The sequence below is a fragment of the Haliotis asinina genome, chromosome 12 (assembly GCF_037392515.1).
Source record: "Haliotis asinina isolate JCU_RB_2024 chromosome 12, JCU_Hal_asi_v2, whole genome shotgun sequence".
Taxonomy (NCBI): Eukaryota; Metazoa; Mollusca; class Gastropoda; order Lepetellida; family Haliotidae; genus Haliotis; species Haliotis asinina.
The window spans coordinates 49944572-49968656 of record NC_090291.1 but is presented as its reverse complement, the minus strand read 5'-3'; the positions used below and the strand labels follow the sequence as shown (position 1 = coordinate 49968656).

Sequence of the window (24085 nt, the reverse complement as noted above, 5' to 3'; positions counted from 1 at the left end):
ACAGCAACATCATGGTCACTATCATTAAGTGATCTGGTCCAGTGAAAACCTAGAGGTCAAAAGCCTGCACAACACTTGCAGTCTCTTTTGTTGGCACGGGTAGAAACTCCACCTCTGAGAAGATGACGGACAAATCTGAGATACAGGACACCCACAGGCATTTTGTTTTTGCTTGTCAGTGGTACAGAGGACACAAAAAGATGTATGTACAACAAAAAGCTTTATTTGCAACTTAAAATGTGTTTCAACAATCACAGTTAATGTTGCTTTGAGTGTGTAACATATTCTACTACCAAAACATTTTCTTCACATTTTGTCATCTCCTCAACCAAAAATGTGCAAAACACCTCTGTTCATCTGAATGGACTGTCCTCTTTCCTTGTCCATTCCAGTCACCCAAAGCCACCCAAAGACATCAGTAGCGTAATGGCTCAGTTGACCTGCCTGGGACATCTCTGATGATTCCACGATCTACAAAACAAATCTCAGAATCAGAAAAGGTAGTAGATCGGAACTGCCATGAATACTTCAGGAACAAGAGCAGCAGTAACAAAGAGTTTGTGAGAAAACAAAACCCACGATCTGTTGACAAGTTGGGTGGAAAAATAGAGTCTGATCAAAGATGAGTGCACCCTGCCTTAACCCACACAGACACAGACATACACACAGACACGCACATACATACAGACACATAATCAGACACACACATAAACACAGACACACAGAAAACAAACACAGACATATAAACACACATAATCACAGATGCAAACATAAACACACAGACACTCACATAAACACAGACACAGACACAGACACACACACACACACAAACACACTCTGCATTCACAATTGGAGTTGGGGTCTTGAATTTTGAAAACCTCTAGCGATGTCACCCTGTTCTTAAAGTTTCTGCAACTACTGTAAAGCCCACAACCTCACTTGTTGTTACCCATGCCGGACTATTCTGGGGGAGTGCACTCTACTTCCAAGTTTACATCAGCAGACACGAACAAACATACATATGCACATCATGTTGCTTTGTCACTGAACAAACATCTCTGACTTCAGATGTAAATTTTTTCTTGGTAATGATACACAGCATGGCCATTGTGCTGCTTAGATATAACATGTATCAGGTATCTTCATGTGTTTCTGTTATTTTTTTTTGTATTTCCTGCAGTAAGATTGGACATTTTTTGTTGTATTTTCAACAAAAATTTGCAATGTGTTTACTACAACAAAGGTTTTAGTTCAGCATTGAAAAGAAATTGAGGTAAAACAGAGAAATTTTATCTAACATTTTGACAAACAGTTACTGGTGATTTTGTTATTTTTTATTTGTTATTTTTCCAAAGGTTACCTGACCTTTGACCATCTGTTGTCTCTGAGAAGGTTCAGAACATCTCTGGCCTCTGTTTCATCTCCTCTATAATGCGCTTCTCCACCACGGGCATGGCCAGCTGATCATAGCCAATATTACAACTCACAAACACTTGCTTCCCTGTCTTCTTAGCTGTAGGAGGAACAATCATATGCAAGGTCATCAGTTTTCATTTGCTGGTTTACAAATACCAGGAAACTGCCCTAAATATAGAGCCACAGCAGCATGACTGAATACGAAGAAAGTAGTGAGTGAGTGAGTGAGTGAGTGAGTGAGTGAGTGAGTGAGTGAGTGAGTGAGAGTTTAGTTTTATGCCACACTCAGCAATATTCCAGCTATATGGCGGCTGTCTGCATATAATGGAGTCTGGACCAGACAATCCAGTGATCAACAACATCAGCATCGATCTGCGCAATTGGGAACAAATGACATGTGCCAACCAAATCAGCAAGCGTGACCACCCTACACCATAGTCACCTCTTAAGGCAAGCCTAGTCACCTTTTATGGCAAGCATGTGTTACTGAAGGCCTATTCTACTGCGGACCTTCAGGGTCCGAAGAGAACAGAGTAGGACACAAAAGTATGGGTGACTATTAAGTGGGAAACAGCTACTGCGATGGCGATAGTCTATTGCGACATACTATTGCAGTATTGTTACAACAGTATTTTTCTCCTAGAATTGTCTCATTTGAAGTTATTTCCTAAATGAACGTATAGTTCATTTGGAATGAAAACAAGTTGAAGTTTCAACTCTCTTTTGATAACTGACAAGAAACTTGAAACCCAGATCAAATTTGTTTCAGATGTAAAAGGGGCAGATAACTCTATATCAGAGTGAACAAATCTGACACCTCCTGTATTTTGCGCTGTGCATTTATCAATGGACGTCAATTACTGAGCTTTCAAAAGTCGCACATACTGTAGATAATTGATTGCTATCGGAGACTCAACAATTGCAATGAATCGATAGTTCGATACATCATCTCAGCCCTACCCTGTAGGGTCACTAGCAGCATTATTTCTCAAATATTTTCTGCATATGTACCAAGGACAGCAAGAACAACTGTGTGAAGCTTAGGTCATTTTCCATATGGAAGGTGTGCATAAACTAACTGGATACCTGTACACCTATGAACCTTGGTCTCCTTCTCTCATCATCACCCTGCAACATGGGAGGTGAACTTCTACACACCAAACGAGCAACTATTAAGAATTTACTACTGAAGAGTAAATGTACCAATTAATTGCAAACACACTTATAAAACTTACAAGTTGCAATTCTAAGCCTTATATACTATGAATACAATTATCATTAAATTCTATATGTTTTGAGCTTCCAAACTAACAGCTTGGTTCTGTAATAATAATTTTGTGAGTTTCTCTCAATAATAGCTCCATTAGCACTAAAACAGATACACACGTCATCACATTCCAATTCCACAGATTTATGCTCATGCTGTTGATCACTGGATTACCTGATCCATGTCTAAAAATGAAAAATATAATTGAAATACTTAAATCAACCTTCAAATCTCCATTTTGTTAGAAAAGAATCTGGCTGTAATTTTCAAGACATGGTCACATTCAAAAAGTGCAACCTAAGTCTTGAATAACTGGGCAAGTCTAGACTGCCTCAGCTTCTAAACAGAAATTAAACACTGTACAACATTTGACAATGCCTTAGCCTGAGCATCTCCAAAGAAATTTGTTGGAACAGGGCCCAAATAATTGTTACCTTCAGTGTTATTTTTTAATATATCAGTTAACTATATTTCAGGATTCAAATGTCAGTCTAACACACATACACGCAAAAAATGTTAATCCCTCTCTCTACATTCCTAGCCTGTTCCTGGCATATCCAACACCCAGAGATGTCCAGTAATTCAAGATAACAATTAGTGTGAGATAGCAATAGGAAAGAGATAACCAACTTTGATATATTAATAGCCAGCTGTACAGACATCACACAAGCTGGGATCTGCCCCTCAGTGTGCATGTCTTGTTTCCAAGGCACGGCCCAACTCTGCCATCTGTCTGTCTACTGCATGTATGAAGTACTGTAAGAGACTTGCCAGTTTATTTTTAGAATTCACCAATGTTCAGAAAGAAAATAGATTCTGCTTGTTCCTAACTGTGAGAGAATATTTATAGAATGTTGTTGACATGTTTCATAAGCTCAAGGAGCAAAACTGATGCCCCAGACAGACTTGTTTATTTTTCAACATAGTTACCTCATTATTAATTCAGGGATTCATAATCAATGATTCATTACAGGGACCCAGGCACAACAGTGGTGGGTCAGACTACCAAAATAACACTATATGACATGGAAATGAAATACACAAGTTTTACAGCACTTCAAGCAATAGCCAAGCAACATCATATTGGCACAGATATGTCCACAAATGATCTGATGGGACTTATCGCATTTATAGCCATTCAGATCACTATCTGTTTTCAGAGGGGGGTAAGTCATGGCCAATGGAGAATGGGCACAACACTAGCCTCCTTACAATGAATAAATGTATGTAAACTCTGCATGACAGTTTGGTGTAAGTGTCTCTAAAAGAATGGCAAATAGTGATTAGGGATTTTGGATCATACAGAAAATTACATTTTCACTTTGAGCTTCCTAAAGACCCCATCTCCGGTCTTAAGGTTTCCCTTTACAAAAGTTCATATTTTATAGGTAAATATGTTGGCTTGAAATGCATGTAAATTTTATAGGGGTAAATATTGGGAAATGTTTAATTTGCCTTGAATTGAACTTGATACGCTTACATTGCTACCCAACATTCCATTTATACAGTTCGTGAACACAGTCAGTGGCAGTGTATACCTTGACGTCTAATTCTTACGTAACAAGCCTGTATGGCATCAAATACATTCTAAATATGGCTGCCTTGACAGCTGATTGAACACCGGCTTCGAACTTCATTACTACTGGGAAAAGGAAGGTCGATTGTCAGCCTCACTGGTCCAGATGTCTGTGACAGATAATGTATGAAAACTGCCAGACTATCAGTCCATTCGTTTTAGCAGCATTCCCTGTAGGTTGGTCACCCTACTATTAACACCCCACACAACAGTATCCCAGGCATATGACATTTACAGAAAATAATCAAATCTGAGACCACTGATCAATATCAGGAGTCATGACTGACAGTCCTTCACCACAGGGCTGTGACAAAATGCACTTAACTAAATCGCAAAGATTGAGCCCCACTCCACTTGTCAGTAGCCACCTCAAATGTCGCTACAAGCATTACTTTGTCATACACCACTGTACACACACAGATTCAGTACTAATTAGTATAAATGATTTTGAGACAGTCCCTATCAGTATATTAGTCATGTTTTATTAATGTCCAATTATCAGCAAGCTGACGTAGCTAGATATTCATCCCAACATATCACACCCATGTATCCAAGGAGTGAGTGAGTGTGTCAGTGTCCTGAGTTCGATGATCAAATGCTCTAAAAAACCAAGCTACCCCTAAGCTCTGCGTATTTGTGAATTTTTCAGTTCAGGTTATTTTAAATTCATGTGTATTATGTTATACTATGCAATACAACAGGCCTTCATCTCATAACTGGTCCTGCAGAGAAATATCTCACTCTGTGATGCAAGGATTATATATGTATAGTATCAGTCCCCCGTGAATACTTCCTTGTACAGCCATGTTGGGCATTTCTGTGACTTAGGTGTGTCACTATTACAATATCATTAGCGCACAAATGAGTTAACAGGATAATTAAAGAGTTTTGTCCTGTTGCTCTAGTCTCTTTAAAGATGTTCTGCCAGGAGTAAAGCAATGTTCCCCTTGTGTGGCTCCTATGTCTTACTCTGACCACGTTTGAGCTTATTGAACTCATTGTCTGTATTCATGCACATAAAACTACACTTTGAGAACCTTGTCTAAAACTGTTCATCCTCAAACGTCTTTTATGTCTTTCCTCAAAGCTGACCCACTGATGACATTAGCCTCTGGCCGTGTATCTGGAGGAGTAAAGAGAACTAAAGCAAGCTGGGACCTCTAGACAATCAGAAGTCTCCTCACAATCTCAGCAGCTTTGTTGATGATAATGGCCTTGGAATAGGTGGAGGCTTGTGACAAGGTTGGGTGAATATCTTAACAGAAAGGCAGAGCAATGACCATTCTATGGAGTCCATGAAGTTTTGCCAACAGTATGGCTTTCAATGAGGCTATTTTTTTTACTAAGTGCTCACACACTCTATGTACAAGCCTAAATATTCACACCTAGTTCTTGTGCCACAAGAACACAGCTACTCCACTTCTCCACAGAAGTTTCGCTCGTGTATGTCTCAGGCACACATCAACTGCAATGACTGTGGGACTCCTGCAGACAATATACATCCGTTGTTCAAAGCATGCTACTCCTCCATGTACAGAAATCTTCATCTGAAGCTCCCTGAGATCCCTGAAGCTCTTTTCTTCAACCTCTCCAATAAGTTGTTTGTGAACAGCAGTTAAGATGAGTAATTGGCATTGCTGATCAAACAGGATCCAAAGTCATTAGCTGTTGGTAGACTTTATCTCATCAAACAGGATCCAAAGTCACTAGCTGTTGCTAGACTTTATCTCATCAAACAGGATCCAAAATCATTAGCTGTTGGTAGACTTTATCTCATCAAACAGGATCCAAAATCATTAGCTGTTGCTAGACTTTATCTCATCAAACAGGATCCAAAATCATTAGCTGTTGCTAGACTTTATCTCATCAAACAGGATACCAAATCATTAGCTGTTGCTAGACTTTATCTCATCAAACAGGATCCAAAATCATTAGCTGTTGCTAGACTGTATGAACTCTAAAAAGAGGATCTAAAATCATTAGCTGTTGGTAGACTGTATGAACTCTAAAAAGAGGATCTAAAATCATTAGCTATTGGTAGACTGTATGAACTCTAAAAAGAGGATCCAAAATCAACAGCTGTTGGTAGACCGCATGAACTCATCTAAGAGGATCCAAAATCATTAGCTGTTGGTAGACTTCATGATCTCATCAAAGAGGATCCAAAATCATTACCTGTTGGTAGACTTCATATATCAGAAGTCAATGAGTATGGTTTATGCTGCTTTCAACAATATGCCCACATCTCCACAGGGGACACCAGAAATAGGCTTCACACATTGTAACCATGTGTGGAATCAAAACTTGGTCTTTGGCATAGCAAGTGAACGCTTCAAGCACTGGGCTACCCCCATGATCAGGGAAACATTAGTTGTCATTATATAGTGTTACTGCTTGAGCAACGACAGACTGGGAAATTCAGATCAGTCTTTGCGTTAACTCAGAAACCTGTGTTATTCACACAAAAATATAATAAAAACATGCAAAACATGTGTTGCAGGCATGTTTTGGGTGCATAGATTCTCATTTACTTAATTTTAAAAAGTACCTTAAAACAGGAACACACAAAAATAAAACAAGAAATTTTGAAACGATTCAGGATTGTTTTGAAAATGTCACACTCAAAAGTGTTGGACCACATAGTTATAATTTTTTTTCTGCACTCAATCTTACAAACCTTCCGCGGTCACCATAAAACTGCACCTTCTGTTTACAATTGATCTGAGAGATCTCACTGGCTATTAAAATCTCTTTCTTGTGAATAGTTTACGGCCTGGGGGTTATCTTTTAACTACCATGGTCCGGAGAAAAACATTACACCCATACTTGTATAGAATACAATTACATTCAGGCTCTTCACATTGCCCAGTCAGTATCATTAAGTCCGAGAAATGAAAAGCTCCTTTGTGTAAGGCATAGCTGTCCTACCCTATCACATCCTGTTCACTCATTCAGTAGCTGTTCTTTAATGGGTGTGACATCGAACCTAACTTCACGCTAATGCATACGGGGCCTGTTAGTTTACATTTATAAAACAAAACAAAAATAAATCGCAGTGACCATCTGGCCAATGCTGATTTTCACAACAGTGATATATTACACAATTATTGCCCATTTGAAACAATAAATTACCCATTATCATAAACCTGTACTTAGAAGAACTTTGTGTGTTATTTACAATTAATAGTTGGATCTTTTATAGAATTAGATTCACATTTTTCTACAGGGGAATTGTGATGACAGTGCATGAAATAATGACAGCATTGACAACAATGAACACTGATTATGATATTCACTAGGGACAAAGACCATGCTTCAAAACATTTCCAGGGCTAAGAATAGTATTTATCAGTCTGCTGGTCCTGATAATATTGGACAACACAGAGGCACATACATGCCCCTATATAGACTATAAACAACCCCTAGAACATTTCAAGCATGCATCAGGTCTATGTTGTTCAAGAAGTTTTCAAATAACAGACGACTGCAATTAAAGCATTTGCTTGTCATGCTGAAGACTCCTTTCCTCACATGGGTACAATGTATGAAGCCCATTTCTGGTGTCCCCTGCTGTGATATTGCTGGAATATTGCTAAAAGTAGTCTCAAACCCATGTCAATCACTTAATTAAACAACTAGAACATGACTGCCCTGTTCCTAATCTCAACAGAAACAATGTGATACATTTACAACACTGTCATACAAAGAACAAAGTGAATGGCACAATCACATCATGACCAGTCTTTACTGTAAGTGCATGACTGGTACTCTTGCCTGTATAAATGAGATAAAGACACTCCACAGCAGTTTACAATATGAAACTTTCACATTAGAGTGACCGTAAAAGTTGTTCTTGTGAACCAAGCATATTCCCATTGAACTATCAACACTTATGTGGCAAAGATTTTACATAACGTCAGAACATCACCTGGGGTTCAATTTATTTCCAAAAAAGCCACCTGCTACAGGTTAAGTGATTTTAAGAAAGTAATAAATTTTGTCCTGACTAAATTTCCACTTGCCCTGGTTTCTATAACATAATCATGATAATGAAATTATGAAAGAATATATCCACATGATATTCAATATTAAGACTAATGGACCGGAAGTGATAAATAGCAAAGAAAGATAACTCTATATTATGATCATCATTAAATTTAATAGCTACATTTTGAGCAGATATGAAATGAAATCCAAGTTTATTTTTGCAGTTTGAAACCATTAGCAGAAATTATCTAGTGCCCCATGGACATGTAAGCTACCATTATTAATCTTGATTGCTAAAAATGAAAACATGGGCATCAGGCGATGAGATTTTTTAACCGCTGATCATGACAAAACTTAAAGCTTCTCAATGTGGCCTCCTTCATACTAGAAGTGCAACAGGATTACTTACACAAGTTCATTTTTTGACGTCAAGACTTCACAGCTCTCTACCAGTGGGGAGTTGTCAGTAATGTCAGCATTGTCCTGCCGTGTTTGGTTCAGTCTCATTATTTGGAGATAGATTCACTTGCTCTTGAGTTTGAGAATGTATTAATTCTTATTCAGAATTATTGAGAAAATTTGTGATTTTGTGAAACGTTGTCAGATTGTATTGTCTTACAATGAAGGGGCATGTAGTTAGTGTGAAGACACTGTAAATTGTTGTAAAAAATTGTTTTTTGTACCACTGTGACACCCCTTAATGAATAAAGATTTTATTGCATATAGAATAAGAATTTGTTTTATTTGCTAAGGAAAACAAATGTGGTCTCTCCAAATGATTCAGGGTCCCCAGATATCGGAGAGATAAATAGGGAAAAGTAACACTGTTATGAGTGAGGTAATCCGTATAATTTAATATAAACTCACGATTGGAGTGTTATGGCTACATGGTTAATGTACAAAACACATGTGCGCACACTGATGCTTTGGCGCACAAATGAGTGCCATTTAGACTGTTAGCTCCATAAACGTAAGCAGCTCAGGAGTCTTTAAGACGTCCTCATGTGTTGCTCCTGGGTGGAACTGATGATATTCTTGAAGGATGGAAAGCAGCTGTAGTGATGTCATTGGGTGGACATATCGATGTGGGATGTCTTCCCTGTCTGGGGCTCTGTAGACCACCCATGGTTCTGTTATAAGTTGATCCTCATTGATGGTGTGAATCCCACATAAGCTGCTGGTTCAATGACTAAATGTTTGAATTGGTTGCGGGGGTGGGCGCTAGTTGAATCCTTGTAAATGGTCGCTTAGACTTTTGAAGTGGAGGTGGTGGGAACTGCTTGTTCACAATAGACTTCGGGAACAAGCTGGGATCCATGGGCCCAGTGAATGTGCTTTGAACAACGTCCTCTTCGTCCTCTCAACTACAGTGGAAGCTGTCTAAACCGGCACTCACTGGGACTGACAAATAATCCAGTTTAGACAATGTGCCGGATTGTAGAGCTGATAAATGTACAAGTCATGGATGGGACTGTGATTTCATGCCGGTGTTGACAACTTGCCAGATTGGTCAGATGCCGATTTTGACAGCTTCCACTGTATTACTTTTGTCGCAGATTCCACAAATGTGGTGAACATTACCCTGCTTACTTAGGTATGCCTCAGTATGGCATCTCTTCTCTCTAGTGAACAGGGTCAGGCACACTCCACCCAGACAGAACAAACCAGAAAAAAAGAAGGTCTCTCGAATTAAGGTGGATTTCCGAGCTCCATACGTTCCATACACAAGGACTCAATGATAATATTGCAGGCTGAACTATTCCTTTAGCCTTCCTCTCATGATACTGACTTTAAATGGACGTCATCTTAAAGTTCAAGCAATCAAGATCCATTCCTACAGATCACATACACAAAGTTTCGACGACTCCAATAATTAAGCCACAGGTTATCTTGTTAGCTTTCTGGATAATGATTTGACACAGTGACAACAACCTTCACGTTCATTCAACTACATGCGATAAATATTACTTAAGCAAACATTAGTGGTGTTGCATGCATAAAGTTGCAATATCAAATGCCAATCTATTGTAAATGAAACTATTAAAAGTCTTTGCACAAGAGTGTGACCTTGGAACTGATCTTTACATCTGACATGACTTTGACATGGGACGAGGATTAACTAAATCTGTATATCAGTCATAAGTGACTGAAAAAGGTTTAGATTTCTCATGTATCTATCGGATTTTTCAACCACATTTCATGATTTGACCTTAACCTAATGGAGAGAGGTTCATCAAATAGTATCCATAGGTCATAATGTACCAAATCTATATCTGGATATTGGATGTCTTCATACTGAGAGACCTTGACCTTCACGATCCTCCAATTATACATAAGAAAACATTGCCAAGGTTATATAGGAGATATATCTGGCAATAAGTCCCTGACTTCTTGTCAAAACCATACCGAAGTCAGTTGCAGTAATCGATTAAAGTCAAATTCATCCAAACACATCAAGAAAATCCATTCAATATGCTCATGACTACCTAAATATGCTCATGTAAATAATCAACCCAAGTAAATCCATTGTCTTAAGTGGCGACTAACAGGATCAGGCTTGCTGACTTGGTTAACACGTCATTGTATCCCAACTGAGTAGATCAATGCTCATGATGTTGGTCACTGGATTGTCTGGTCCAGACTTGATTGTTTAAAAGACCACTGCCATACAGCTGGAATATTGCTGAGTGTGCAATAAAACTAAACTTGTTCATGTAAATAATCAAATCTGAACCCGATAAATCACTGCACGATAGAAATGACAACAATCAACCACCTCACACATTCCAGTCACCAAATCACCACTTTTTCTAGATACTAAACTGATGAGACATGAACGCATGAAGAGCACTATCATTCTTCATATTTCAATGAGCTTGATGTTTCTCAAACAGGAAATTACCAACCATTTCCAAAGGCTTTCTGAATTAGTAGTGACATAACTGATAACACGTTCTGCAACATGTTTGGGTCAACAGCTTCTCAAAGTAGCTTTGTGTAAACAGTTGAATATTAACATAAATATAAGGGATTGTGCATTTAATTATCACCTACTCTGTCTATAGAAACTGACATCTCATCTCATATACAGTCCTACGTAAAGTTTGATCTGATGACTTTTCAGATAGCAAACGACCTACAAACAATGAGGAATTTCATGAATGCTCTCATGATGTGTTTGCCCTGAATGTTAATTCTATATGACCAATTAAGCCATTAGCCAGAGCTATGACAACTGAACACATTACTAAGCTAAATGTCAGTCTTACCCAATCTCTGTGCCAGACTCATTGCAGTCGAGTTTGAGCTGTCTCCGAACAAGTGGCTGGCAAGTGGCTGTGTTTCCTAGAAAAAATGAAATAAACCACTGCATTGGCACTGACCACAGTCAGTCAAGTGAGGTCATCTGGGTCTAGAGTTATATTGAGGTTCTATCAGCACTAAAACTGTCGTAAGTGCTATACATTAACACTAACTTACGACTATCTTAGCCCTAACAGCTTTGAATATTGCTCTTGACAAGCATGTATGTAAAGGTGAAGCATGTATGTGAGCAGATTAACAGGTGATCCAATGATCAAAAATCACTGAAAACTGATCTAAACAAGGATTACAATTTTTTAGTTTTATATATATTCACAAACAGCAACAATGTAAAGCTATGCGATTGTATTCAACGTTTCGCATTCATCACTACAGTAAATATTACAATACCCTGTCCATTTTTATATTTAACATCTATTGTGAATGCAATGTGACATACTGGTAAATGTGTTTTGTATAAATACAAAGAATGACAGTAATAGGTATAAAAAACACAAATTAGAAAAAAGTTGAAAAAAAAAACCCCTTAAGATCGGTGGTTACACAAAAAAAAGTACATATTTTGCAATTGCAGTCGATAATCGTTCACGATAAGTCACGTGATAATAAATACTGGATCTGGTTTTCGTACATAGTCTGGGTGAATGTCTGCTTGAGAGGGCTGAACCAAGGAGATACTATTCCAAGTCTAACACTGATGCTCCTTTACGACACGACATGGTATTCGCCGTGCTTGTTTCATCTGCCAAAACTTCATACGCCAAGTTTTAACATTTTTTGTTCTTATGCAAATGTGGAACCACACTGCCAACCTTCATCTTTCATATTTAGAGTGAATCAATGATTCAAACCCCAGATCATAAGATCATGACAGCTTGCGGGATGATTCAATGCAGGGAGATTTCCTTGTTTAATGGTACAAATGAAGATCTGGGTTAGAATTGGTCTCCAGCAACCCATACTTGCTGCGAGAGGCATCTGATGGGATTGGGTGGTCAGGCTTGCTGACTAGGTTGACCACACGTCATTGTATCTAGAACTATAGACTGAAACTGATTCTGTCTGTGATTCAGACTCAATTATTTAAAGACCACAATCATATAACTGAGAGATTTTTTATGGAGGTATTAAACATTAAACAGTATTTTTTCAATATCTCAAGCAACCGAAAGACACCACTTCACTGATCACATTTGGAACACTAAAAACAAGTTCAACCCTCATTGAAGTCAAGTCAAAGGTTGTCATGAAAACATTAAAACAGGAAAAAATACAAAAAAAATCATGACCTCTAGGGCTATCTGCATAGATCATGACTTTAATAACTGGTGCCGGAAAACTGGAATACTGCTGAGCACAGGATTAAACAACAAGAAGAAAATAGCTTGACAGTGTACCAACTCACCCCCTTTATATGTGGGAAATGTCAATAGTCTAAAAGCAACATATTCAGCATAAAGTGATAGCTTTATTTTATCTTGCCAGAAGCAGTGACACCAACGTCTGGAATTTTAACTTCCAAATTCACTAGTACATCATAGCTGATCTGTGTATTCAATATATGGAAACTGTCCCGGATCTACAGTGTACCTACAACGATATCAACATCCCACTCATAGGTTATACTATCAGGCAGATCTGTTATCATGTTTATGTACATATCTACACATTCCTGTGAAATGAGCATTCTTACTTTAACCCTGGGCCATTTTACCTGTACATATTACCTGTATATTAGACACGCAAATATAATACAAGTACCTACAACACATGTGAATCAACTCACAGTGTAAAACTTCCCCAACACCTAGCGTAACTGCAAGTCAGATCTCCTCAACAAATATATTCATGTCAAAAGCTTGTTACTACTATGACAGCTTGATAAAGGTGACTTTTTTTTTCACTGCTAACAAACAATAAACAGAAATATCCCATCAAAATACCTCGCACACTAAGAAAAATAACTCTCAAAATATGTCAGTTATGTGATAACTTCAGCTATGCTTGTTCAGTTATTGTTTTTAACCAAACGTAGCAGCAGTCTGTAAATAAGTGAGTATGGACCGGAGAATCCAATGACCAACATCAGGAGCATCTATCTATGCTATTGGGATACAAACTACAATGACTAATCAACCAAAGCAGCAAGCCCGACCCCATTAGTCGCCTCCTACAAGCATGGGTTGCTGAATATCAATTCAAAAAACAAAGTCCATAAAACAAGATTTAAAATTGGTCTGGCCTTACATTATATTTCACACATGAATTGTATTTACAAATTGTGAACATTGTTACACCTCAAAAAAGGGAAAAGAGCTATATACCTCTGTCAGAAGAAAATGAATGTTGACTTAACATTTATAACAGTAAACATTTGTTATGCCTAAAAAACTTTACTGGTTCACACAATTATGAACGAGTGAATGAATATAGTTTTATGTTACATTTATCAAAATATTCCAGCAATATCACGACAGATGACACCACAAATGTGCTTCACAGTGTACCCATGTGGGGAATCAAACCAGGTTTAAAGTATGACCAGCGAGGGCTTTAACCACTAGGCTACCATACCACACCTTACATAAATGTACTTAGCATTGTTTCACAACTAAACAAATAGCAGGGACAGCAAAATTCCAGGGATGCTTTCATCTTTCCACTTAACTGGACCAAATGACCTACTGAACCATCTGAACATGGTCCAGCATGTTTTTTTTTTATTTTTATGTTTATGACCTCAGTATTTGATCTTTAAAGGATAAAAATGATCATGCTCACTCACTAATTCCAAGAAAGCAATTGGTATGTTAGACCATAGATACCTCGGGATATTATGGTTTGCCCTGATTGTTTTTTTCAAAGATACAACTTAAAGCTTTCGACCAGCATGGCAACTACTTAAGTGCTGTTTATATTGAAAGTCTTGTTATAATCATATAACGCACATCAACCAAGTGCCACATCTGAACCATTTTAGCTTGGAAAGTGGCAACCTGATTTTTCATTCTGCGGAATTAATGGAGAAAAATGTGTACCCAACAATCCCACAGCCTACATGCATCCATGAAATCTGAAGCCGTAAATGCATTGTTCAGACCTAGTTTCAGTGATACCTGAGTGAAGCTTCTGATCATTAGCCAGTGGCTATTACTGTCATGTCAGTAATAGCTGTGTACTTGGGCAATTTACTCCCAGGGTGACTGGGTTGTGCTGTCTGTTGAATAACAGTAATAGTACACACTATGCAGCATTATTTGCTGAACAACTGATTACTTAACCTGATTAGAGTGAGTGAGTGAGTGAGTTTAGTTTTATGCCGCACTGAGCAATATTCCAGCTATGTGGCGGCGGTCTGTAAATAATCAAGTCTGGACCAGAAAATCCAGTGACCAACAACATGAGCATCGATCTGCGCACTTGGGAACCGATGACTAGTGACAACCAAGTCAGCGAGGCTGACCACCCGATCCCGTTTGTCGCCTCTTACGACAAGCATAGTCACCTTTTATGGCAAAGCATGGGTTGCTGAAGGCCTATTCTACACCGAGACCTTCACGGATGCTGATTAGAAGTTCAGACATAAATATACATGCACAATATACATATATATGTATGTAATGTCATGAGCTTCTAATCAGGTTAAATATACAAGCATTAAGCCGGCTGTTCAGCAATTATAATGATTCATTGTGTATACTATTACTGTCATATACATAATATATGAATATACCTCATTAGTTTCATGAACTTACACTACATAAACTTTACTGTGATTTGTTTGTTTGCTGTTAAATGCCACCTTCAGCAATATTCTAGCTTTCCAATGTTGCCTGTAAATCACTGACTTTGAAAGCGGCAATTTATTGATGCTAGCTCCTGTAATATGAGGAACACAATGTTTGAGAGTACATTCAGCATGTCTGATAAAGGAGTAAGAATCTATTCTGAAATACCATGGTTCTCATATTAAAGAAGTTGGTATCCGTACATTTCTGCTTTTCTGTGTATCTTTTCTAAATACCACTAAATGACCTTAATCCAGTGATAGATATTCCAAGCATACAATGAACCAATCAAGTCAGTTGAGGTGTCAGTTTCCATTGTAACCCAAATGTTTGGCTAATGAAAAAGTGAAGTTTTTTGAAGGTACCACCAGACAGATGAATCTGGACTGACACCTGAGCATCGAACCAATATATTCATGACATTTTATTGTTCCATTAACAAGAATTACTAGCAGAAATTTTGAACTGCAAAATGGCCATGTCAGACCATAGCATACACAGATTGTAACCAACCTGAACAATGGACTGACTCCTTAGTCCCGACATGTCGCCAGCAGAGCTGTGGTTTTTTCTTCGACAAAGAGTGTATGTCGGATTGTTATACTAGAGGTTTACTGCTGGTTTAGAGATGACACAACCTTATGCATAATAAATATTTTTAATTTAACACTGGTGACGTTTTAGTACTTATTCTTATACCATTTTCAAGGATTTGGGGCAATGATGGCGTACACCAGTTTATATACAAGATGTACAAATGATAATGAGATAACAAAAGCAAAGGTGGGAAACAAAGAATCAAAGAAAGCTTTTGACTAGCTTTCAACTTGACTTCCTTGATGTCCTAGTCACGTGTAGACTGACCACAGTATCCAAACCTCTGTCTACTTCAAACCCCAACACACTGACCAGTACATCCACTTTGACTCTAACCACCCTCTCAGAACTGAAACAGGCATTATCACCACTCACCGAGCACTACCCACCATTACCCACCGAGCACTGAATCTGATCTCCAGGTATTATGATCATGATAAATTCGCTGAGTTGGACACTGTTTCATTTGATATATGTGAACGTTTATTCTTAATCGGGGATATAAATGCCTGTATGGGAATATTGGAAGATTATGTATCATGTGACTATGACGTTGTAAATGAGGAAATACTTCCATTAGAACTGTGTGATTTTATGAATGATGGTGACAAACTACAATTATACAGTATTCCAACCCATAGATGTAGAGAAGACAAGGGTAGAGTAAACTCACATGGTTATAAACCTCTGGAGTTTTGTAAAAATAATAATTTGTATATCCTTAATGGTCGGATTGGAGGAGAGGATAAAGGGATTACATGTAAAGGTGTGAACGTGGTTGATTACGCCATAGCAAGTGCAGTTATTTGTCAGACTGTGGCTGGTTTTAAGGTGCACGATTTTGAACCATTGTTCTCTGACATTCATTCAACAGTTTCTGTATTCTTTTATACAAAGCCTTTCAGTGTAAATACAAATACCACTCCCACTGTACATAGATATTCACCTACAGACCCCTATTTTCAGTTTATTTCATATGTCGGAACTATTAATATGTTGCAAAAAGAAATTATATTGCGCATTTATCGATTTTCAAAAAGCATTTGATACCGTCTGGAGATCTGGGTTCTGGAAAAAACTTCTGTAAAATAAGATATCTGGGAAATGCTTCAAGGTGATCTTAAACATATATTAAAATATTAAATCATGTGTCTGTAACGGCAGAAATTATTCTTATTTCTTCTTGTGTAAACAGGGTGTCTGCCAAGGAGAGAACTCAGACTCATGCTGTGGTTTACAACTTAAACTCGGTGCTTTCCACCACCGTTTAGGTACGCTCATTACACTTTTAGCATGGCTGTATGCTCATGATACCGTCTTTATATCCTCGGACCCTTGTGATTTGCAAAATATGTTCCTTTCACAAATACTGTAAAAAATGGAAGCTTAAACTTAACACATCCAAATAAAAAATCCTTATTTTCGGTGGATCCGACAACATCATACTCACAAAATCAAAATGACCTGCAATAAATGTCAAAAATCGATTTTCTTCTATGACATCAAACGTCGACAGAGAGGTCATGCACGTATAAATATAAGGGGCATAACTCTGCTGTGCTTTACATTAGGTCAATGTAACTCAGATCACATTGAGAGAATTTGCTGAGGATACAGACAGTATATTTTTGTTATGTTTTGTTCACAGAGAAAAAAACTATTCCAATACAAAGTTATCTAATGTGAGAGGATACCTTTTGGTAGTTTCACATTTTGTAAGAAAAGATGCCAATGCACTACATGAGAAAGCAGGTAATAGCAATTTGGATGGACCTATCCGATACATAACTTAGTTCCTAGATTCCCATATTCTCCTTTTTGTGTAAATGTATTTTGATTAATTTTGCATCATTATTAACAGAGTAACAGCCATATTTTCAAATGTAATGAAATAACTGAAAATAATGTGACACTTTAGTTGACGTCATGGCATGTTTTGTGCATTTTGTGATGTCGGAAAAAGGCGGCACTGGTTTGCTGATTAGTATATATCTAACCTAATTTCCACTCAGTGTGTAAAAGATCTTGGCTTCTGTGTTAGAATTCCACACTTTTTAGACAAAACATAAAATCAATGGTTTTACCACTGAAATAGTGTCCTGAATATATCAACAATAACATGGTTTTACTACGTATCTTATTGTGATCAACACACGCACCTGTCTGGCATCAGTTTAGCATAAATGAAAATTTCACAACACCTGAATACTCACTCAATATTCATTTACGAAATAGACTTTTCTTCTTATGATTATGTAATTATTTCACTTCATAAGTATGCAGTGAAAGGTACAAAGAGATCCCTTTTTCAGTACAACACTATTAGAATATGGACCTAAGGTTTGTCCACATTAAGACATGACTTGGTTTATATATTTTTAACAAATTTCATATAAATATTGTTTGAGTAAGATATTCTGCCATCAGATATGTTTTAATCAAATTTGAATGGACATTATTATCAAATAGAATGATAATGAATCATAAAACATTTTTGACAAACTCGCATCTGGTCAATCAATATTCAGAATTGTTTTGTCTATAATAACGACACTAACCAATGCAATGAACAAGACAATTCGTTTAAATATGTGTGCCTCTACATTTCATAAAATGTACAAATTATTTTCATTAATATAATCAGCTTTTCTTATAAGTTGGAATTAAATCGCTGTTTATCAACCTGTTTATATGAATCTGCAATATTTATAAAAATCTGAAAATTGTACATCAAAGTTAACTAAAGCACATGTTGTAATAATGGCTACATGTGTCTTCCAACACTTGTGACATCACTACCTACGGCTGATTTCTTTCAAAATGGCAGCATCACTGACAAGGGTACACAAGATTTTATGAGGACTCTTTCCTTGATTCAGGGATCTTTTGTACATAAATGTGAGATGTAAGTAATCAGAAATATTCTGACTATCTGTGTATTGCTATATGTTGTTATCGTTTGCATTGTAAATGACGGAAGAAGCCAGAAATGCTGACAAGTACCGTTGTCGTTCTGCGTGATTTTGCGTCATTTATGGCGTCGAGCTGCACTAAAAGTTTGACAGTTTCTTATGAATTATCACATGATTGCATTGTATTTAATTTTAATTTCCTATTTCTTGCTATGATATTCCTAAAATGCTACACAGTGTAAAATCAGAATTTTTCTTTGTTTACATTTCAACACTTGCTGTCTTTTAAGCACAGTGTTTGTTTTCATACCAAGTATATTTTGTTTCGTTTTATCGATCTAGACAGTTGGTATTGGTGACAAAGACCATTTGTAAATTTGATTCTAAGATGTTTGGGGAATTCAATGATGCATTTGTCGCAGCTGACAATGAAACATACATGATGTGATAGGCATCTCAATACTGGCCTTCTCAAAACGTGATTTTGTAAACACTATCCAATATGGCGGAAAGCGCACTTCGGCGTTCATGCAAGTGTACTTTCAAAAACATTCCAACCGATTCTGGGTTCATTGGCGACATTTCATAATTATCATTACTGGTTACATGAAAACATGATATCAGTGAACATTAATAGGCTATTTTTGAAATTCAATACTCTCAGTAAATATCCCATTTTCACATTCCAAAACATACAGCAAATAATGCTCTGAATCGCGATTTTGTATAGTGTGAAAAATGCCTAATTTCCAATGAAGCAATGTCATTGAATTGAAAGGCAATTTTAAGCACTTTAGCTTGGTCTGAGATAATAGTGGATGGTATCAGGAAATGGGGTATTTTCCACAGAATTCAAAACTGTGAAATATATATATGTGCATGGTAAATGTAGAATTTTATTGGACTTCAAAGTGAGGGGTGAAGATGAGGGACATATATGTCCCTGTGGCATTCAGGGGGTTAAGAAATAACTTCAATAACATATATGTAACTTCTCTCATGTACATTTTATCTATCATACAGTTTGTATATAATTTGTAGAAATGTAAACACTATTCATGTACCTCCTATGCTGCAGTTTTGCAGCCTAAGTGAAAATATAAGTTCAGTTCAGTTATCCCTCAACCTGAATTTAAACACCTCTGGCAAGTCTTCGCCCAACTTAACTATCCAAATAAGCTTACTGACACTGTCAAAACACTTAGAAGCAGCCAACATGATTACACTGAGGGGAAATTGGCTGAACCATTACAAATACACTGTTTTGATCTCTCAACAGAAATCAAGGCTATAACAACATCTCAGTTTACTAACACCAAATCAACAAATAATTATCCACTCAACCCACTGTGGCTTCTAATGAATCTGTCCAACTCAGATTCCCAGTCTAAGTAAACTTACCCTCAGTACTTTTCGTTACACTCCACCACTGAGTCTAACAAAACCCAGTAAAAGGTCGCGTCAGGTAACCTTTGAGCGACCAATGACCATCCAATCAAACGCGAGACTGTTAAATAGATTTAACCAATCAGACAACGTCCACTATTTAGGGATTGGAGGGACTTTCAAAATATTCAGGTCACTGACACTGATCTCTCCACACAAAAAAACTGCATATAACACAGTTATTTGACCTGCAGTATATACGCTTTGGGGTTTTTGTTGACATGGTTACCACTAGCTAATATTTCCGCAAGATGACATCATTGAATATTGAATAAAAATACTATTTTCAGCAACTGTTTACTCAACGCTGTCATGGTTGTAGGTATGCTGTGTGTATCACCCAGAAGCAAGTGTACGCTAAATAGTATTCCGAATCTTTCGGGTACGAAACTTTTCAAGATAAAAATGTTCATAAGGTATGTGCGAATGTGCGCTTTTGCAATTTGGTAAGCTGTGTTCTGACTGGTCAATGTCAAAGGTTACCTGATGCAACCTCCCATAAGGTTTTGTTAGACTCAGTAGTGGAGTGTAACGAAATACACTGAGACTAAGTTTACTTAGACTGTAGAGATTCCTCACAACTGGCTTCTCCCTAATTAATCCCCCCCACCATGGTTTCTGTCTAACTAACTTACATTCACAATTTTCATGGTAATCCTACTCGTGTCAGTCTATTATCTTACGCACATCATCATGTCACTGCTCCTCATCATGTAACTTTCTTCCATACTTTGTTTTCCTGCCTTTGTTATTGTTATTGCATTAGCTCATCACGTATATAAACCAGTGTAACCCATCATTCTCCCATATGCTTGAACACAGTAGAAGAACCTATGTCAAAACATTGCCATTGTTATAATAAAGAAGTTGATCATGCATAAAGTTGTGTCATCTCTGTATGTCTGAAACCTAGTACCCACCAATATAGCCCAACTCCAGGTAGCTCTTGGAGTCGTGGAACAGAAAGGCGCCAATATCAAACAGAAAGGCGTCCATATCAAGCAGATTGGTGTCAATACCACACAGAATGGTGTCAATATATAGCAGAATGGAGTCAATATCAAGCAGAATGGCACCAACATGAAACAGAATGGCACCAATATCAAGCAGAATGGGGCCAATATAAAACAGAATTGAGTTTATATCAAACAGAACTGAGTCAATATCAAGCAGAATGGTGCCAATATAAAACAGAATTGAGTCTATATCGAACAGAACTGAGTCAATATCAAGCAGAATGGTGCCAATATAAAACAGAATTGAGTCTATATCAAACAGAACTGAGTCAATATCAAGTAGAATAGTGCCAATATAAAACAGAATTGAGTCTATATCAAACAGAACTGAGTCAACATCAAGCAGAATGGTGCCAATATAAAACAGAATTGAGTCTATATCAAACAGAACTGAGTCAATATCAAGTAGAATAGTGTCAATATGAAACAGAATTGAGTCTATATCAAACAGAACTGAGTCAATATCAAGTAGAATAGTGTCAATATGAAACAGAATGGCACCAATATAAAGAAGAATGGCACCTGTATCAAGAAGAATGGCACCTGTATCAAGAAGAATCAGATGTCAATATCAAGCAGCTAGGTGTCGATATCAAGCAGAATGGCACCAATATCACTGGCAATAATCCCATGCTGATCAACAATGTGCTTTCAACTTATCAACTGGCACCAGACACCGGACATTTAATTAATCACATGAAATTCATTTTACAGACATTTTCAACAAAGTCCACTACCCTAACACAGTAATATAAATGCATAACATTTCATCTGGCATATTTTAGAAATACCATAAAAATATATCAAAACTTAAGATTACATGAACACGGAAATATACTCAGTAGGTGTATCTTCACAAACTTGACTTCCTCTGATGACCTAGGTATACGAAACAAAAGCAGGAAAGTTTGTCTTTATCTTTCAGGAACAAAAAAATAATCAATGAACTGCTTGCATGTGTGACACTTCTTCTTGTCATGTGGGTGCACCTTCCATCTGAAAATAGTGACAAACTGACTCTGTTCTGACTGTGTGTAGTTAACCAGATGTAGTTCCTTGTTTCATGAACTGCTTGCACACTGCTGATAATATTAAGATAGCATGACAAATAGTAACTATGTTCACAGACCAGTGGATAAAGAGATTACTCATCACACTGAGGACCAGGTTTGATTTCCAAAATGGGTACAATGTGTGAAACCAATTTCTCGAGTACCCCAACGTGACATAGCTGGAACATTGCTAAAAGTGGTATAAAACTGCAACTCGGTCATTGGCTTCTCTATAAACCCTACAATGTACAAGACTACTTCACTACACTGATGTGGTATAAAGCAATATTCACAAACTCATTTAGCGATGCAATAATGTAATTTAAATAATCATACAACTCCAATTATTATACCTTTAGGTTATATTACCAATGAAAGTTTGATAATGACTTCATATTAACAAAGAAAGATATAAGTTTACTAAAACAAGTCTAAAATTCCATTATTAATACAATTCTTAATTCTTCAGAATATTGCAACTTTATATTTATAGTTTGTATAATAAAATGTGTTATCAAATCTGTATTAGTTTGAAATATGATAAAATAAAAACAAAATATATATAAATTATGCTGCCAAGTAAGCACTATGCTGTAAAGCGTTCTTAATGCATCTTAGAATAGCGAATCCTCTTTGCCCGGTGTGAGTCATCTGGTCATTAACAGACTGGCCACTAGCGGAATGCCCTATTACAGAGTTCAAAGAAAACTATTCTCTTCTCTTCTGAATATACAAAATTGGATATTTTTTTCTTTAAATTATGGTAAACTGCTTATACATACTTTCAGTGGAATTCACAAATCGGTATTTGTCATTAACACATGCATGCAATACCGCGTCTTGCCCCAAACAATCGATTCTTGGCGGTCTCCCAGAGTATACACTGCAGATTACATATAAAAAAAAAGAGTCCATCTCAAGTCTAGAAAGACCGGAGAAGTATCGACTGACTTGGCATAACCACCTCATACCCGCCCATACCCCCCGACCCAATCAAAAACCAAAATTACAAACTGACATACAAGCCCCACCCTAAATATACATTCAATTAACTAGAACAGGTATTAAAAACAATGAACTTTTTTCAGTGATCAGTGGAATATTACTTCGGGGATGGACTCCCCTTTTACTGTGTAATCTAACGAAGTGGGTAGCGGGGAACCTTTTCCCATAGTACTATTGCACACATATGAATAAAGGTATCACTTGAAAATTTACTTTTCCAATCATGAAACGATGACTTACAAATCTGGTGTTCATTGCAAGAGTCATATTTTCAAGAGACGGTTTCGCTCCGACCCAAAGATGGAAACTATCGCTCATTTTGATAACTTGATAAAACACTGCGGTATCCATGATATGTTCAGTAAATGTGTGCACTGTCACTGAGGGTGGTCCCGTTTTAATGTCTGATTCTGCCATGGCATCAATAATGAGGGACATGTACCACGCTGTCCGGTTTTCGACACTTCACTATTTTCATTTACTAGCACGTGTTCACATGAACTGTATTCCCTACAACTACCTCAGTATATGTTCAACAAAAACACGGGTTTTCGTATTAACGTAAATAGAGAAGCATGGATTATGCCTAGATTCCCTAGCATTGACAAACACACACGTGAGTTTAACTCTTTAGAAATACACGGACACTTGTAAAACTACAAACATACTTTTTCAAAATTATTAATATTATCATTGGAA

General features: G+C 37.2%; 1 protein-coding gene across 1 annotated transcript; it reads right to left on the bottom strand.

Annotated features, from left to right (window-relative positions):
- Positions 1 to 203: 203 nt before the first annotated feature.
- LOC137258230 (proteasome assembly chaperone 4-like) lies at positions 204 to 23860 on the bottom strand. Its single transcript, XM_067795823.1, has 4 exons — positions 23627 to 23860; positions 11516 to 11591; positions 1366 to 1513; positions 204 to 471 (listed from the first exon to the last, which is right to left on the bottom strand). The coding sequence occupies exons 1-3, from the start codon at positions 23822 to 23824 to the stop codon at positions 1395 to 1397; spliced, it is 393 nt and encodes a 130-aa protein (XP_067651924.1). The 5' UTR covers positions 23825 to 23860; the 3' UTR covers positions 204 to 471; positions 1366 to 1394.
- Between the last annotated feature and the right edge of the window lie 225 nt (positions 23861 to 24085).

Coding starts and splice junctions, on each gene's coding strand:
- LOC137258230 (XM_067795823.1), bottom strand. CDS start 23,824: ATGTCCCTCATTATTGATGCCATGGCAGAATCAGACATTAAAACGGGA. Junction 11,592..23,626: donor TTGCAATGAACACCAGATTT/GTAAGTCATCGT, acceptor CATTTTTTCTAG/GAAACACAGCCACTTGCCAG. Junction 1,514..11,515: donor GAGTCTGGCACAGAGATTGG/GTAAGACTGACA, acceptor TTCCTCCTACAG/CTAAGAAGACAGGGAAGCAA.